Raw genomic sequence first — 16,852 nt, 5'->3', positions numbered from 1 at the left:
CACAAATAAAGACCAATTTCAATTTTGACATTTGTGAGGGCTTTTTCGGTCACTAATTTGTGAGAGTTTTATTCGGCCACAAAATATTTATAAAGTTGGCCACAAAATGATGTTTTTCTTGTAGTGTTTGTTTTTTAGTTTTAAAAAGTATGATATTAAAAATAATTTTACAAAACAACTTTTAAAAACAAGTAATCCAAATAAGTTTTTTTAGTTTTTAAATTTTAAAATATTAAAATAGAGTTTTTGGGATGTGAATCAAACAAGCCCTAAGTTTTAGGTTTTAAATTTTTTTTTTGCAGTTTTTATTTTCTCTTATATTACCAAATATACTAATAGATTGATCAATTCAAAATAATTTAATTTTAATTCCTTGAATTTTTCAAAATATTTTTGAAATTTTGTGTGGGGTAGAATAATTTTTTATTTTATTTTAAATCAAGGATAAATGTAAATTTTTAGATGATTTGTGGGATAAGAGTGTAATCGTAGAGGATGGAGTATAATTTTTCTAGAATTAACTGTCTAAAACTTAATATATAAAAATAACATCCATCATTTAGAAGAAAAAATAAAGAAGAAGTTCAAAGAGTTAAACTTGAAGTTTCAACACAAAAGATTTGATGAATTGTTTCATATTTGACATAAAATTCAGGGTACATAAATTCACTATCATTATTAGACCTAATCAAATTAATAGTTTTGTTGAATGGAGTTTTAATTTTAACGAGAACAACAAAGTCATGCATGAACACCGCAAGAAAATTACCATATATCTACTTATGTTTTTAGTGATGGTCAATTAAGACCGTAGGTATAAGTAACATACACATTTAGATTTGCAATGACCATGAGTATAGGTAATTGGATTAGTAAAAAAATTATTGCCACTTAACTCTATTTTCCATGAACGAGCCTCGTCTCGCCTCACCCACCACAAGTCTCATCATCAGTCCCACTCAATCACTCCAATCACCTTCATCCACCTTCGGCGGTCTCAGATGGGTTCCCTTTTCCCTTCTATTTATTTGTTTTGTTTATGTGATTTTTACTAATTGTATGAAAAGTGAATGTAGTTCATTCTTAAAGTTTTTGAGAGAGATGTAGGCCAAGGGAAATAAAGTTATGAAGATTTTCATTTTGTTTATTTGACTATTTGTTTGATTTTCTCTCTCTCCATGGTTTGGTGAAGCTGTTGGAAGGTGGTTCTGGTTGAAACTTTGATTATTGTGTGGGTTCTATGAGGTATTGGTTGGGTTCTACGAGGAGTAGATGGAATGTGCTTACAGTTCTAGATTATTGTTAACTCAACTTTTAGATTGTTATTTAGTTTGATGTTTATTATTTTGTTGAATATACATTATTATCTCAAACTTTCTGAACAAATATTGCTGAAGAATACTGTATTATTTTGTTTTGATGTTTGCTCTGGTTTGATTCATTTTGTACTAAATACAAATAATCTATTTTATGTTTTTTTGCTATGACTTGTAAATACTAAATGTTGACATATTTTTGCAATGTAAGATGCATCATTATAATCCAATTTGCAACTAACTTGCAATTATTATATAATTAATGTATGTTCTGGTTTGGTAGTTGGTTGGAAAAATTCTTAGACAAGAAAATAACCACTCATAGACTTGAATGGGTATTGATTCCCTCTCTTCTCATGTTAAGCACGCAACTTCAACTTCCAAGATATCCGTTGTATGGATAAAAAAGTTTCCTAAAATTTATGGATGAAAAAGTTTTGTTGATTTGTACTTTTCACATGGTGAATTGTATTAAAAAACAAAATACATTTAACTTATTTGTTGGAGTTTAGAAAAAAAAGGACAAATGAGTGGTACCTGACATGAAGAGATTTACGTTGAAACTCGTACTCATAAAATATATCAAATGTCACTTTTGTGGCTGCAAAAGCCCTCACAAATGCCTCTCTTTTGTGGCTGCAAAAGCCCTCACAAAATTTTGTGACCAGCTTCTTTGTGGCTGCCAAAAGCCCTCACAAAAGCCACCTTTGTGGCTGATTATACCCCTTTGTGAGGGCAAAAGCCCTCACAAAATGCTTGTTTTCTTGTTGTGTGAATAGATCAACATAAAGCTTCTGATCTAGATCTTTCAAATTATTTAGGTCTTTAATCCATTGCCTTAAACTAGTTTATAATATCAAAATTTTATTCTTCATGAACGTGACAATAGTTTTGCAGTGATAATATGTTGTATTATGATCTCCATCATTTATCTCTTGACCCAAAGACTTCTAAAACAAGAGACATTCCTCTTGATACAAGGTTATGGCAAGTAACTTTTGAATATCTTTCTCCAAAGTATCGATGAATTTTTTGTAATCATAAATGTGATTGTTCTGAATCTCATTCAATCTAAGAAGTAACTTTTTTTTTTCCTTTTAAATATGTTTCCAAAGGTTTCGTGATTCCAAATCTTGAGTTGAGACATAAGATTGTTCCAAATCACATCATTGGCCCTTTCTCAACTATCATTCAAAAAATTCTAAAATTTGCATGAGTGATCTAAACGGCTTCAAAATGAAGGGGCGTTTGACACCATTGACTTGTTCTCTCTTAGCAATGACAAGGATGTGGTAATGATCGGATTAGAGTCTGGGAAGAACTTTTTCAAATTCTTTATGGAATTTAAGTCTCCAAGCCGCATTATAGAGAATCCGATCGTGCTTTTTGAAAATTCTATCAAGACCATTCTACTTAAGTGCTCTCCGAGTAAAATTAGAATCCATTGTAGTAACCTCAATCAAGTTGCAACCATTAATCCATTTGGCGAAGATTGCAACGTTTGATATCATTGTGAACTTGTCCTTTCTTCTCATAAGGGTTGATGATATCATTAAAGTCTCTTAATATTTGTAAAAGATATTGAATATAACTAAATAACTCCCTTAATTGATTTCAAGCCTATCTTCTCTCAATCTCCCATGGACTAGCGTAAACCACAGTTAAGCTCTAGGGCACAACATATTTTTTGTCTAATATAGAGATGAAGAAATTAGGAAGTCTTGTTGATTAAACGTGCGTGGATATACAATCTATTCTGCATACGCCAAATTCCACAAGAACTGTCCTATGAGTTATAAAAATTCATGAAATCCAAGATTTTAATGGTCTGGGGAGCAATTGAACCACTATACCTAGGCTTACAGATGAACACCATATCAACTTTAGTCAAGAATTTCGGTCCTAGTTAGTTGGTGAATCAAGAGACTAGGTTTCTAAAATCAGCGTAGACCTAACCCTGAAATGTGATATTCATTTATGAAAGACCCTAGTAGAGAACAAACATAATTAAAAAAAAATTCAAGAAAATTAATAAAAGATTATGGTGGATTTGTTATAGTTGTTTTTGTAAACGACGACTCTTCTTAAAAAAGTAATTACTTTTAAAAATTCTAATCTATTTGTTACAACTTTTTTTTTTAAAAAAAAACAGAGAGGATTGTAAAATAATCTAAAAATTGCTTAAAAGGAAAAATCATTTTTGATAATTCTCATAAAAATTATTTTTTATAATAATTTATTTTTTTTAAAAGAAAATGATATTCATTAACAAACACAAAACAATTTTTACTTTCTTAAAAATCTATAATTTATGGAATAAAAAAATCACTTTATTTAGAAATTGTAACAAGTGAACCCTTTATCATTCCAATTCATAAAAAGTAAATTTTATATATTCGTGAACATGACAAAATAAGTGGGATAAATAATGCTATTAAATTTTAATAATATTTCCACAATCATCGAATCATATTTCACCTTAGTACCATTTTATTGTGTTATTTTCATAAATTAATTTAATAAATATTTAAATGATGATATCCGATTGGATTACTATGAAATTATTTTACATTATCTATTTCACAATTTGTTTATTTTAAAGTTAATTAATTACATCTGAATATATATATATATATATATATATATATATATCATTTGCTATGTTTATGTAAAGTATTTCATTAATATTTAATTTTTTGATAAAATAATTAATATTAACAATAATTATCATTTTATAATATTTAAAAAAAAGTTGAATTAAATATTTTAAAGTTACAAAACTAAATTAAGAAAAGTTAAACTGTTACGGAGAAAAACACAACCATTGTCCAAGACTTATTTATGTCCCGGTCCCCTTTTGGATTATCCGTGAATTTTTTTGAAAAGAATGGGGATTAAGAAAAAAAAATCATTAATTAATAAAGTTTCCACTCATCGTTTCTTATGACCATATTTATTTTTGAATTTTTGTATCTCATGGTCATTATATTACATCATACATACATGGAAAATAATTTTTAAAAATTTATCAACCAATAATGAATGATATACATATTAATATTTCTAATTTGTATATACTAATTCAATACTTTTTTTTTATTTTTAATTTATTTTTTTATATTATATATCAATCTATCATATTTAATTTCTATTTTTTTCTCCATATCATATAATAAATCTATTATATCACTACATTTTATTTCTATGAGTTTGAACATGTATAGAATCCATGAGATTTACGTTAAACATTTTTGTTGATCAAATATGAGCACGAATTTGGACGAAAGCTGACGCCATCACACGGATAAATTGTCGTCTAGTTTCATATACTCGTTTTCTTTCATTGTAGACGGTAGCTGGGGCCCACTAGTCAACGTTTGTCGGTGGGTTTATGACCGTCTTTTCTTATCCAAAGTTTGTATTTCTTTCTCATTTTACTTCTTTCACGAATCTGATTCGTTCTTTATTTTTATAATAAAAGTTTTTCTCATCAAAATATGAGGAATGAGTAAAAAAAAATCAAATTAGGAGGGAAACACGGACATCCCTTTTTTGTTTATTTTTATGAAATATTTTAAAAGAAAATGGATGTAGGTGTAGCGAATGCACTTTAACCGTTTTCAGGTACTTGATTTCAAACCGTCTAAACATTATTAAGTGGTACTTACTATTACATCACTATTACGTGGCATGATAATATGTGTCGTGGATAACGGTTAAGATTTTATGGTAAAAGGTGTAGGATGGATTGGGGTCTCAAGAAACTCCACTATGTTGGTTGGTAAATCAGTTAAAGTCTCCTTTCTATATACTAGTACATTATTAGAGCACTTATATTTTCAACGGGCTTTTGGTCTCTTGCAAGTCTTAATGAGGCCTAGAATGGTCTAAAAATAATTTTTTAAATAAAAAGTTATTCATTGATGATCTAAAATTCATTAAAGAGTGGCTTTTTTTTTTTTAAATAACATGAGTTGTCAAAGTTGAATAAGACATTTTTTTGGAGTTAAATAAGACATACTATATACACGAAACAATTACTCTTGCCTAAAAAAAATACATGACCATACTTTATAGTTTTTTTTACTGAATTTTAAACTATTTAGTATAGCTTTTTGGGTTTTATAGGTACATGTAAGAAGGTATGACAGGGCAATATTGGATTAATGTAAATTAACAACAATTTAAATATATGTTTTTTTTTATATGGGAGTGTTAGCAGGGGAAGGTAGAAACTGTTAGTGTTAAAAATTAAATTATAAATCTTTTCTATATAACTCATTCATGTCTCTAAATAAACCATTAGACTATTTTATCAGTGAATATATATTTAATTTTTTTTTGAATTCGTTAAAATTCACAAAAATATTTATAAAAAAATTCAGACCACCACCTCAAACAAAAATTTTCATTGCTTTTTGAAAGAGTAATATATAATAATACGAGTTCAAGTATATTTTTGTTAAACAAACAAGCATTCTATCGGAAATAAAATAAGTGAAAATAGATTAAAAAATTTGATATATTTAAGTGAAATTTTATTATTTGTATTCATTACAAATGAAGTGTATATATAATCACTCGCGTCTGTCGCAGTGCTACCAACACTTGGAGTCAAAATTAACAGACAAACAAAATTTAAGAAAATATGACATTGGAATTAACCATCACCCATTTCTTCCGGGCCAGAGAACAAAACAAATGTTGATAGGGAAGTATATTACTATTTGATTTTTATTACTGGCATGATTTCCATTGTTTCTTCAGAAAATCACAATGTCACTGAGAAAAATAAAAACAAATTTTAGTCACTAGAAATATAACATTAAATAATTTAATCTTTACATGAATGACTGTCGAAAAAAATAACCATTAGATACCTAACAATAATTAAAAGAGGAGAATTTGGATTTTGATAATAATGAAAAGAAAGACAATATGATTCTTATTTTACAAAAAAAATCTCTAAATAAGTTTTTTTTCTTTGATATGTCATCTTTTCCTTTTCCTTTTTTTTAGCATTCAAACAAAATAAATTGTGGCAAAAATTAGTCAATTAAATATAAAAAAAATTGGTTGTTTTTTTTTTTAAAATCAAAACATATCCGATTATAAATGTCACAATTGTAAAAATTGACCCTTAATTTTCATATTAGAAGCTGGGTTTTTTTTGTTGTTGTTGATATCTTTAGTGAAATATGATTTCTCAACCATGTTTTTCTATTAACAATACTCAATTGTGAACATTGTTTAAAAAAATTCCAAGGCCATTAGTTCTATATATTGAGACCAACAATATTGATAATTTGATTGTAAGAGATTCAAATTGTTTTGGGAGATTCAAATTTGGAGTATGTATATATATACAATTGATCAAATTACGATAATTATAAAATTTGACAGTAGTATTAAATTTCTTGACAAATTTTTTTTTATTGTTTAAGAGGGAGAGAGTTAGGTAATATTTTTATTATAATATTTATTGTTAATTGCAAAAAATATATAAAATAATTAAAGATATAATAGTAAAAAAATAATTAATACAATTAAAATTTCAAAAATAATTTTATAAAAAAGGATCAATAAAATTTTCAAAAGCGACTTATATTTAGAAGAAAAAAAAATGTATTTAATTTTGTTTCCTTGAACTCAATATGGATAAGAAGCATTAATTGATATGTGCACACCTAATATCATTAAAGCTGACTGTTTGACAATTTACTCACCCTTGAATTCACCAATAATAACATCATTCATTGAATTGCATTCTTACTAGTGTAACCTTATCTATCTGTACCCAATTCCCCAACATTAGTCTTCCAATTTCATTCATTTTGCAAATTAAAGTAGTAGTCTCGAGTGTCTACCCTTATCCTATATCATATTTGCAATTGCTTGCATGATGCCCAAGTGCAAGGATCTCCCTATGTTATGGTTTCATTGAAGAGGGGGAAGAAAAAACAAATTCAATTCAAAATAGTAAATGCATTTGAATGAGGTTGCCACACTCCATATGAAGACAAGTTGAAGTTACAGCAATTAAATAACCCTTCCCCACAATACTACAGGAAAATGAATTTGTTGCAGTAAGTTCACAAGTCAAAGGAATCGAAAAATCAATAACCGTTTAATTTGGATCCGACGGTGTTGAAAAATGGGAATTTGAATTTGAATTATAATCGTGTAACTAGTTAACAGCGAATTCCGTTCCATGATACACAAGTCCACGCACAACTTCGGCTTATAATTTTTACTTACCACCTATATAGATAAGCCCAACCATACGGGTTTTCTACAAGACAATATTTACCTCATTCGTAATTATCCATTCCCAATATCACAACACACTTTTTTCTTTTTCTCAAACTCACATCACACATAGATTCTTCCATTACATGCAACAACTCTCACTCATCTCACCCTCCCCTTCCATTATAAATTAAACCCATCACCAACCCAAACTCAAACGCAAAAACAAACAACACACACACACTCTCTCGTTGTTGTTTATCACCATGGAGCCTCTCTCTTCCACCAAACACAATAATAATAACAATAATAATAATCTCACTAAACCTTCTTCTCTCCATGTCGAGTCACCACCACTTGAACCAAGTCCTCTCCGTAAGATCATGGTGGTTGCCTCCATAGCCGCCGGTGTTCAATTCGGTTGGGCCTTACAACTCTCTCTTTTAACACCTTACGTCCAGTTGTTAGGTATCCCTCACACTTGGGCCGCTTACATTTGGCTTTGCGGCCCGATCTCTGGTATGCTTGTCCAGCCCATAGTCGGTTACCACAGCGACCGTTGCACTTCACGCTTCGGTCGCCGCCGTCCATTCATCGCTGCCGGTTCTTTCGCCGTCGCAATCGCCGTTTTCTTAATCGGCTACGCCGCCGACCTCGGCCACATGTTCGGCGATAACTTAGCACAAAAAACTCGTCCCCGCGCCATCGCAATCTTCGTCGTCGGTTTCTGGATCCTCGACGTCGCTAATAACATGCTTCAAGGACCATGCCGTGCACTCCTCGCCGACCTCTGCGCCGGTAACCAACGGAAAACGAGGAACGCAAACGCGTTTTTCTCGTTTTTTATGGCTGTCGGTAACGTTCTTGGTTATGCCGCCGGTTCTTACAACGGACTCTATCACATGTTTCCGTTCACGAAGACGAAAGCGTGTGATGTTTACTGTGCGAATTTGAAGAGTTGTTTCTTCCTCTCAATCGCGCTTTTAACTATTTTAGCAACAGCGGCACTGATCTACGTTAAGGAAACTGCAATTAGTTCAGAGAAAACCGCGGCTGTTGTAGCGGAGGAAGACGGTGCTGGTTCACGCGGTGGCATGCCGTGTTTTGGGGAATTATCCGGTGCTTTTAAGGAACTAAAAAGGCCTATGTGGATCCTTTTATTGGTGACGTGTCTTAATTGGATTGCGTGGTTTCCTTTCTTGTTGTTTGATACGGATTGGATGGGTAAAGAGGTGTATGGAGGAACGGTTGGGGAAGGTCGTGCGTATGATATGGGCGTGCGCGCGGGTGCATTAGGACTCATGCTTAACTCTATCGTATTGGGTGCCACGTCATTGGGGGTTGATGTCATGGCGCGTTTCGTTGGGGGCGTGAAGAGGTTGTGGGGAATCGTTAACTTTTTGCTTGCGATTTGTTTGGCAATGACGGTTTTGGTTACTAAATTAGCTGAGCATTCGCGACAATACGCCGACGGTCAGCCTCTTCCACCTACCGGCGGTATCAAAGCCGGCGCGTTGGCTCTCTTTTCCGTCCTTGGAATTCCTCTCGCGGTAATCATTTTATTGCAATTTATCCGTTTTCTTTCACTCCCAATTATTCATTGCTTATTCCGTTTTTCGATTATTAATCTTTTTCCTTTCATTCTTAAAAACAAAAACTTTCACAAATTTGACCTTTTCCCTAAAATTTTCAAACATAATTATTATTTTTCCAATTATTTATATTACAATTTTTTATGCGTTTAATAGTTTACGGAGAACAACTAACACAAATAATTCAGAAATAAATACTAAAATTACTAATTTAATTACAGAGAACAACCAAATCAAATTATTGAGTTCTTATGAATTATTTATTTTAATAACAACTTTTAAAATAGCTAAATTATTGAGTTTTTATTTTTAAAATAACATTATTTATTACAGTGGCATAACTAGTAATTTTTATGAGATGGTCAAATATATAAAGAAAAATAAAATATATATTTTTAAAAATAATATTTTAAATTTAACTATTGAGCAAAAAATTCATAATAATTTTTACTTATATGAAATATAAATAAAAAATAATTATTTACAAAAATAATATTTGACGATGTTTGAGTTAAAGTTATCTATCATTGAATAAATATTAACTAACAATATTTTTTCAATTTAAAGAACCATTAAACTATTTTAAAGAAATTTAACATCAATTTTATTTATAAGTTGTCTCTTAATATTTTTTATATTAAAAATATTTTATTTGAAGTTAAAATAAAGATTAAAAATGTTAAAACAATATAAATAAATATAATAATTTTATACTTTATATTTTTCTTAATTTTTTATCAATAAATATATCTATTGGATAGTAAAATATAAAAAATAAGATTCGTGAAAAAGAGAGGGTTCACTCCTTATTTAATACAAATTGGGGTGTTTGTACACGATGGACAAAAAGGTGCATATATTCATAAATAATTTAACTATGACTGAAAGACAGTGGGAAAGTTAAAATACTTTACCTACTTTAATTTATTAATATATTTTCAGAAGGAATTGCAGTTGCCATGCATGAAAGAAAACATGTGAATTTACTATCTACCAAGATTTCTATTAGTTTTCTGTGGGTGATATTGGTGTGCGTTGGGTCCCATACAGTAAATACAAACAGGACCATAAATTTTACACGAAAATATAAATAAAAAAAAATAAAAATTGAAAACTTGCTTCTCAACTGGCCAAATTAAGTTTGGACTTTACTTAAGAAATAAATATTTTGCTAGCCTGTTGCTTTTGTTTGAACAGGAAAAGACAATTAACAATATGTATTGAATTTATGTAAGAAAAACCATGTTTTCAACTTGAAGTATTGTGATTGTGATTCCTTTTGATTATGAACTGTCAATTTAACTATAAATAATAATAATTAAATAGAAAATTAGCAATCGTTAATTATTATATTAATTTTGGAATAAAGGTGCAGATGAGAGGATTTGGCTTATACACCCTTTTATTCCTTAAAATAATAAAATAATACTAACATATGCAAAGTTTGAGGTCATATTTTATTTACAGTGACTGAATTTAATGCACTCGAGTAACTTTTTTCATTGCAATTTAGCTTTCCCGTGATGCTCTTTGTTTAAAGTCCAAAAATCTGCTTCTTTAGTTTTCTTCAATTATCCATTTCTTTTCCAAAGAGAGAACAGTTATTAAAAGTGCAAAATGTTTACCAAACAAAAGTCTAATAAAAGAAAAAGTGGAGAAAGTGAAGAAACTTTATGCAATGATAGTTAAACTAACACTTAATTATCTTGTGTATTTTTTCAGATTACTTACAGCATACCCTTTGCTCTAGCATCTATTTTCTCCAGCACATCAGGGGCAGGCCAAGGTAATACACAATCACAAGTCATAACCCACTTAGTTAAACAATTTTACTAAACTAGATAAAATCCATCATAAACAAAAGTGCTTAACTTTTTGCTTTTTCTTCAATTTTTTTCAGGTTTATCACTAGGAGTTCTCAATCTTGCAATTGTCATACCACAGGTAAGAGTTAGTTAAATACACTTCTTCATATTTTTACTGGTTAATAACTTCAGTTTATATATTAAAAATCTTAGTATTAAATTATTGAGCAACATATACATGTGTAGATGTTTGTGTCTGTTCTGAGTGGACCATGGGATGCTCTGTTTGGAGGTGGTAACTTGCCGGCATTCGTGGTGGGCGCGGTGGCGGCTCTAGCAAGTGGCATATTATCCATAATTTTACTTCCATCTCCACCACCAGATTTGGCCAAGTCTGTGTCAGCAACTGGAGGAGGCTTTCATTAAACATTTTCGTCATGTGTCTCTTTTTTGTCCTAGTGTTTAATATGGAAGAAGAAGAAGAAGAAAAAAAAAAAAAACAAGAATGTTTTTTTTTCTTCTTTTCTTTTTTAATTTGAAGCCGTTGTGTAGAAGGCTTTTTTTAGATCCCAACAAATGCTAGAATTGCCATTTTTGTGGCATGAATCAATGACTAATAATCAGTCATTTTTTTTCTTGTAAAGTTTGATGAGAGGCTGTACATAATCCTGTTGGAACAGGACCCAGCCAGCCCTTTGTTTATTTATGTGATCTTTTGGTACATTCTGGTTGCTCAGAGGATAATGTAGTGATGAAGTATGCATGGTTAATCCATTAATAATACTTATGGGGAGATAGTTCTGAATTTGACTACTCTATTTTCCCATTCCCTACCCTCTCTTTTCATTATCTTATTCTCTATTTAATTACTGCTCATTGTAACAATCTCTCTTATTTCGATCTACCACGATATATTACCATCTTTAATCTTAAATCCGTTGTATTTTAATTTCCATCCCTTAATTTACAATCTCCCAACATCCTCCTCTAGTTGTTTCTTGTTTTTTTCTGGTGAGGGTGATAGTGGGGAGAGTTGGTCCTACCCAGCAAAAAACAAAATAAGATCAAGAATAGTTTGATACAAAATTGATGACTTTAGCATCTTAATTAGACAAATTTATTTGGACCCTACTTGGAATTTCATTCCTTTGATTACCTGTTGTTTAAGTTCCTATAGAAAAAGACTAATAAAAAATGGGAAAAAGATTAGTGTACATCCATACATCATCATGTGAAAAAAATATAAAGAGAAAATGAGGTATCGAATTAATGCTAATTTTTTTTTTGTATTTATGTTTAAAAAATGTAAAATAAAATTTGAAATTTTTTTTCAATTATAATTTCTTTTGATTTATATATTGTAAATTTAATTATAACTACGTCGTATGTTTAATTGCAACTAAGCATAATAAAAGTGTGATTCCAACACAGGTATTGCTCATATCACAAATGTCTCTGTTAGTGAGACTAATGTTGTTCTTAGAAGACTTCGTTGACTAGTTGGTCAACTTCAGTTTGTAGACCTATTCCTTTAATTTCGAGAGGAAAAAAAACCCAACGGTATGCCTGAGCAGGCCGGCCCAAAGCCCAAACTGATAAACCAAGGGCTTTAAGCCTCCCAAGCAGGAGTTATCCATTTGTTGTTGAACCGGCATGATAACTCGGGCCTGGGCCGACACAACTAGCAACCCGCGATAAGTCGGATTATAAGTAGCGGAACTTCCCGGCCCACGCAAGTGGAAGTTAAGGAGAACGTGGTGAGAGTCAGGCCGATAAAATAGGGGTATTTATTGAGCTCTTAATAAGCCTAAAAATTTCTATTTAGGAACAATTAAAAATTTGAACATTCACATTTCAGTTTAAGGGGCTTTAATTTACTCATGTGTATTTTACTTAATAATTTTTGAGTTTGTTATCTTTAGGAAAGTAATTTTAAAGTTATTCTGTTATTTTTCTATTGATGGTAGTTAGTGGTAGTTAGAAAAAGTTGAGTTGATATTCCGCACACAAATTTCGTTCTTCCTTCTTCAACACTTTTGTTTACATTTATCCCATTCAAATTTGATTCTTTCACTGATATAAGAAAAATGTTTGTGTTACACTTTTAACACCACAATGGTGTAAAGATATGATAGTATTATTATAAGTGCTCTTTACTCTTGTAATATAAGATACGAACTTTTTACTTATCCATAGTTTGAGGTTACCTTTTGGATAAGGTGATAGTAATTAATGCATTCCACTTTTGCTATGCAATTTCCAAACAAACAGCTTTTCCGTGAAACTCACCAAGCAAGGAAGTTGTTTAGTTCTTTCCATTTATCCATTTCTTTACCAAAAGAAAAGAAAAACAGTTAAAAGTGCAACCAACACTTTTGCAAACACAAAAGCAACCAAAAGAGAACTGAAAAAAAGTTTTATGCAGGGCAAGATACTAACACTATGGATTTATTTTTTTAGCATACCCTTTTGATATATTCTCCAACTATAGGAGTTCTCAATCTTGATATTGCCCCTTCCACTTAATAGCTTCATTTCACATGTTTGAACACTCATTGACTATTTCTGATCACATAAGCAAATTAAAGTTTTTTTAAACTATGCACATATTTATTTATTTCAATTGTAAAGTTTAATTTGATGAGGCTGGACACATTATCCCATTGGTGAAAGACACATATATATATATATATATATATATATATATACCTTTAATTGTTTATTAATGTGAAACATGGTTCAATTTGGGTGGTGAGAGTGAGAGGAAAGTAATGACGAAATAAGCACACATGGGTGGCTTGGGGAGTGGAAAATTCTGAGTTGTAATAAACTACTTTTCCAATTTCCCCACTCACTTTCCATTGTCTTCTTCTTTAGTGTTTTGCTAGCTAGTACTATAAAATCTTATATATTTCTAATTTCAATCATAGCCAATCTTTTTACTTGTCATTCACTTTTTTTATAAATAATCACTTCTATTTTATGGCTAAGACATTGTGCACAGCTCACTCATTTTTTTAAGCAACTAGCAGAATAATAATAATAATAATATGAACTATACTAGTGTCTATTATTTATGATATGATTTTATTTAAAGCTCAAAACCAATTGTTTTTCTCTAATTACTTGCTGTGACTGGTGCCAACAATTTTGACCACCAATTGATTAATTCTGCACATCATGATCAAAATGGGAGAAAGAATATCCCTTAAACGAAGCTGCATTTGTACAGGCTTAATTTTTTATAAACAATTATGTAATTAGCTTATTGAAAAAGAGATTTAGTAGTTATAATTAATAGGTTTGTAAGAATATCGAGCTATTGGACTTAGATCCACTAAGGCCGCCGGCTATCTCTCTCTTAATCTAAGAGCATCTCCAACGGTGAACTCAATATGGATTCATTAAGTGTGGTCCATCGTGTCACATCATCTTGGAATAATGAACTCACATGTTCATTAGACAGGGTTCACCACTAACAAATCATTTATTTATTATTATTCATAAATTAATAATAAAAAGAAGATAACCATATCAAAGTACTGTTCCTTCATGAGAGAACGACGATGACAGCTTGACACATCTCCAACAGTGAACTCACCAAAAACTGAAGGTTACGTTATTACACCTGACGAACAAACTAATTTTGGCTACCGTTGGAGATGCTTTAACGGATTCCGAAACAAATGTCCTCCACGTGATTATTTTTGGCCACGTTGCCAAATTCCAACCACTACTCCATTGTGTTTTAGCAAGAAAGTTGGATATACAAAATAATGTTAATTTCAAGAGTGCAAAATAGTAGTCAAGCTTTTGATGTCACAGCAATCAAATACACGGTTGACTGAAAAGGAGAAATACACTAATGATGTCCCGCTACAATTCATATTACACGAATACAATCATTGATCCGATGTTTACGTTGAACTTCAGTCTAAAAAATGAGTTAAATGTTTAAATATACAAGTGATTTATATATCTATTATCTTAACAGTTTAAGTTGAGATGTGGTGTTAATTTTTTTGTCTTACATCCTTTAAATATTAAATGATACGTGGAAATAAAAGTTTGTGATTTTTCTTAATTTTAAGTAATGAAATTTTTTAAGAATTTTAAAAACAATATTTTTCATAACATGTGAGTCCAACCCCTACACAACTCGTTTTTTTTTTCGGATTTCATGTACAAATTAGGTTGATGCTCTCCTCCAAGAATTCTTGCCGTTTAATCGGATCCGACTATTGATAATAATTTTTTTTTAATTTAATAGTAAAAAATGAAATTAATAAGTTTATCACAAATTCCAATTCGATAATATTTTTTTACACATGTCTGATAGTTTTCCACAAAAGATCGTCTTTTCGTTGAGGAAAGTTGGCTTTTGTACCCCTCAATTAATCTTGTACCCCTCATTAAAAATTTTATTTTTAAATGTCCAAACTACCCTTGATAAAACTGTAAAAATTTAAAAGAATTTTTTTTACCGGAAATTTTATTTTTGAAATTTCTGGTAGTTATAAATGAATACCGAATATTATTTATAAATTAATTAATAAAATAAATTATATTAATAATAATAATAAAAGTAAATAATAATAATAATAAAGTAAAGTAAATTATATTATTAAAATACATCCTAAAATTTTACCACAAACAAAACGTGTCCCTAATATTTTGCCACAAACAAAACGTGTCCCTAATATTTTGCCACAAACATTCATCTTAAAATCAAATGGTTGACTAAATGTGCCACAAACAAAACGTGTCCATAATATTTTGCCTATAAAATAACAACATATTTTCTTAACAACTCACTCCTATTTTTATTGCGAATATTTTATAAAATAACAACTTATTTTCTTAACAACTCTCTCCTATTTTTATTCCGATCTAATAAAAAAATTAATAAAATATTGTTAATATAATTAAAAAATAATAATAAAAATATTTAAAAAATATATAAAGTTTTAATAATATAATTTACGTTACTTTATTATTATTATTATTACTTTTATTATTATTATTAATATAATTTATTTTATTAATTAATTTATAAATAATATCCGGTTGAAATTTCCGGTATTCATTTATAACTACCGGAAATTTCATTTATTCTGAAATTTCCGGTAAACAACATTTTTTCATTTATAACTACTAGAAGTAAAATATGAATGAAATTTCCGGTAAAAAAAATTCTTTTAAATTTTTACAGTTTTATAAAGGGTAGTTTGGACATTTAAAAATAAAATTTTTAAACGAGGGGTACAGGATTAATTGAGGGGTACAAAAGCCAACTTTCTTCGTTGAGTGGATGAACAACAACCTAAAAATTAAACCAACACGAATTAATATTGGACTTCGTCAAAATTGAGCCCATGTACAGATTAAAATATATTTTTTTATAGTTACAATACTCATTTTCTAAAAAATATATACAGTAAACTTGTAGTTTGCTGCACACGTTTTTAACATATGATATTTTTGTCCAAAATATGAAAATACAGGGGTATATACTCCAAATTGTAGGGTGTTATACTTAACAAATTTGTTGCTGCTCTACTTTCAAATTAAAGCAGGCTATATTCAGGCCCAAAACGTATTCGTGAAGGTTGGTCCAAAGTTGTTGTAGCTTGGATAGCATCAACATTCTTGATGGTTTTGCTCAAGGGTATTCATTAATTTTTCAACATTCCATTAAATTTATCTTAAAATTTGATTTGCACTACTAAACATAGTGTGCTAGAAGTAGTAGTTATTTAGACCTCTTAACTATTTGATGACATGTTTGATCTATGGTCAAAACATTAAACATATATTAATTCATATATTAAGAGAAGTTAACCCTATAATGAATCTATTTTTTTTGTTTTTTTTTTGTGTGTAAAATAGT

General features: G+C 29.8%; 1 protein-coding gene across 1 annotated transcript; it reads left to right on the top strand.

Annotated features, from left to right (window-relative positions):
* Nucleotides 1–7,734: 7,734 nt before the first annotated feature.
* On the top strand, nt 7,735–11,795 carry LOC101495868 (sucrose transport protein-like). Its single transcript, XM_004496325.4, has 4 exons — nt 7,735–9,115; nt 10,880–10,943; nt 11,058–11,101; nt 11,209–11,795. Exons 1-4 carry the CDS (start codon nt 7,832–7,834, stop codon nt 11,386–11,388), a joined length of 1,572 nt encoding a protein of 523 aa, XP_004496382.1. The 5' UTR covers nt 7,735–7,831; the 3' UTR covers nt 11,389–11,795.
* The last annotated feature ends 5,057 nt before the right edge of the window (nt 11,796–16,852 follow it).

The sequence above is a fragment of the Cicer arietinum genome, chromosome 4 (genome assembly GCF_000331145.2).
Source record: "Cicer arietinum cultivar CDC Frontier isolate Library 1 chromosome 4, Cicar.CDCFrontier_v2.0, whole genome shotgun sequence".
Classification (NCBI taxonomy): domain Eukaryota; kingdom Viridiplantae; phylum Streptophyta; class Magnoliopsida; order Fabales; family Fabaceae; genus Cicer; species Cicer arietinum.
Note: the sequence above shows the minus strand (reverse complement) of the source record. Positions and strands in the feature narration are given on the sequence as shown.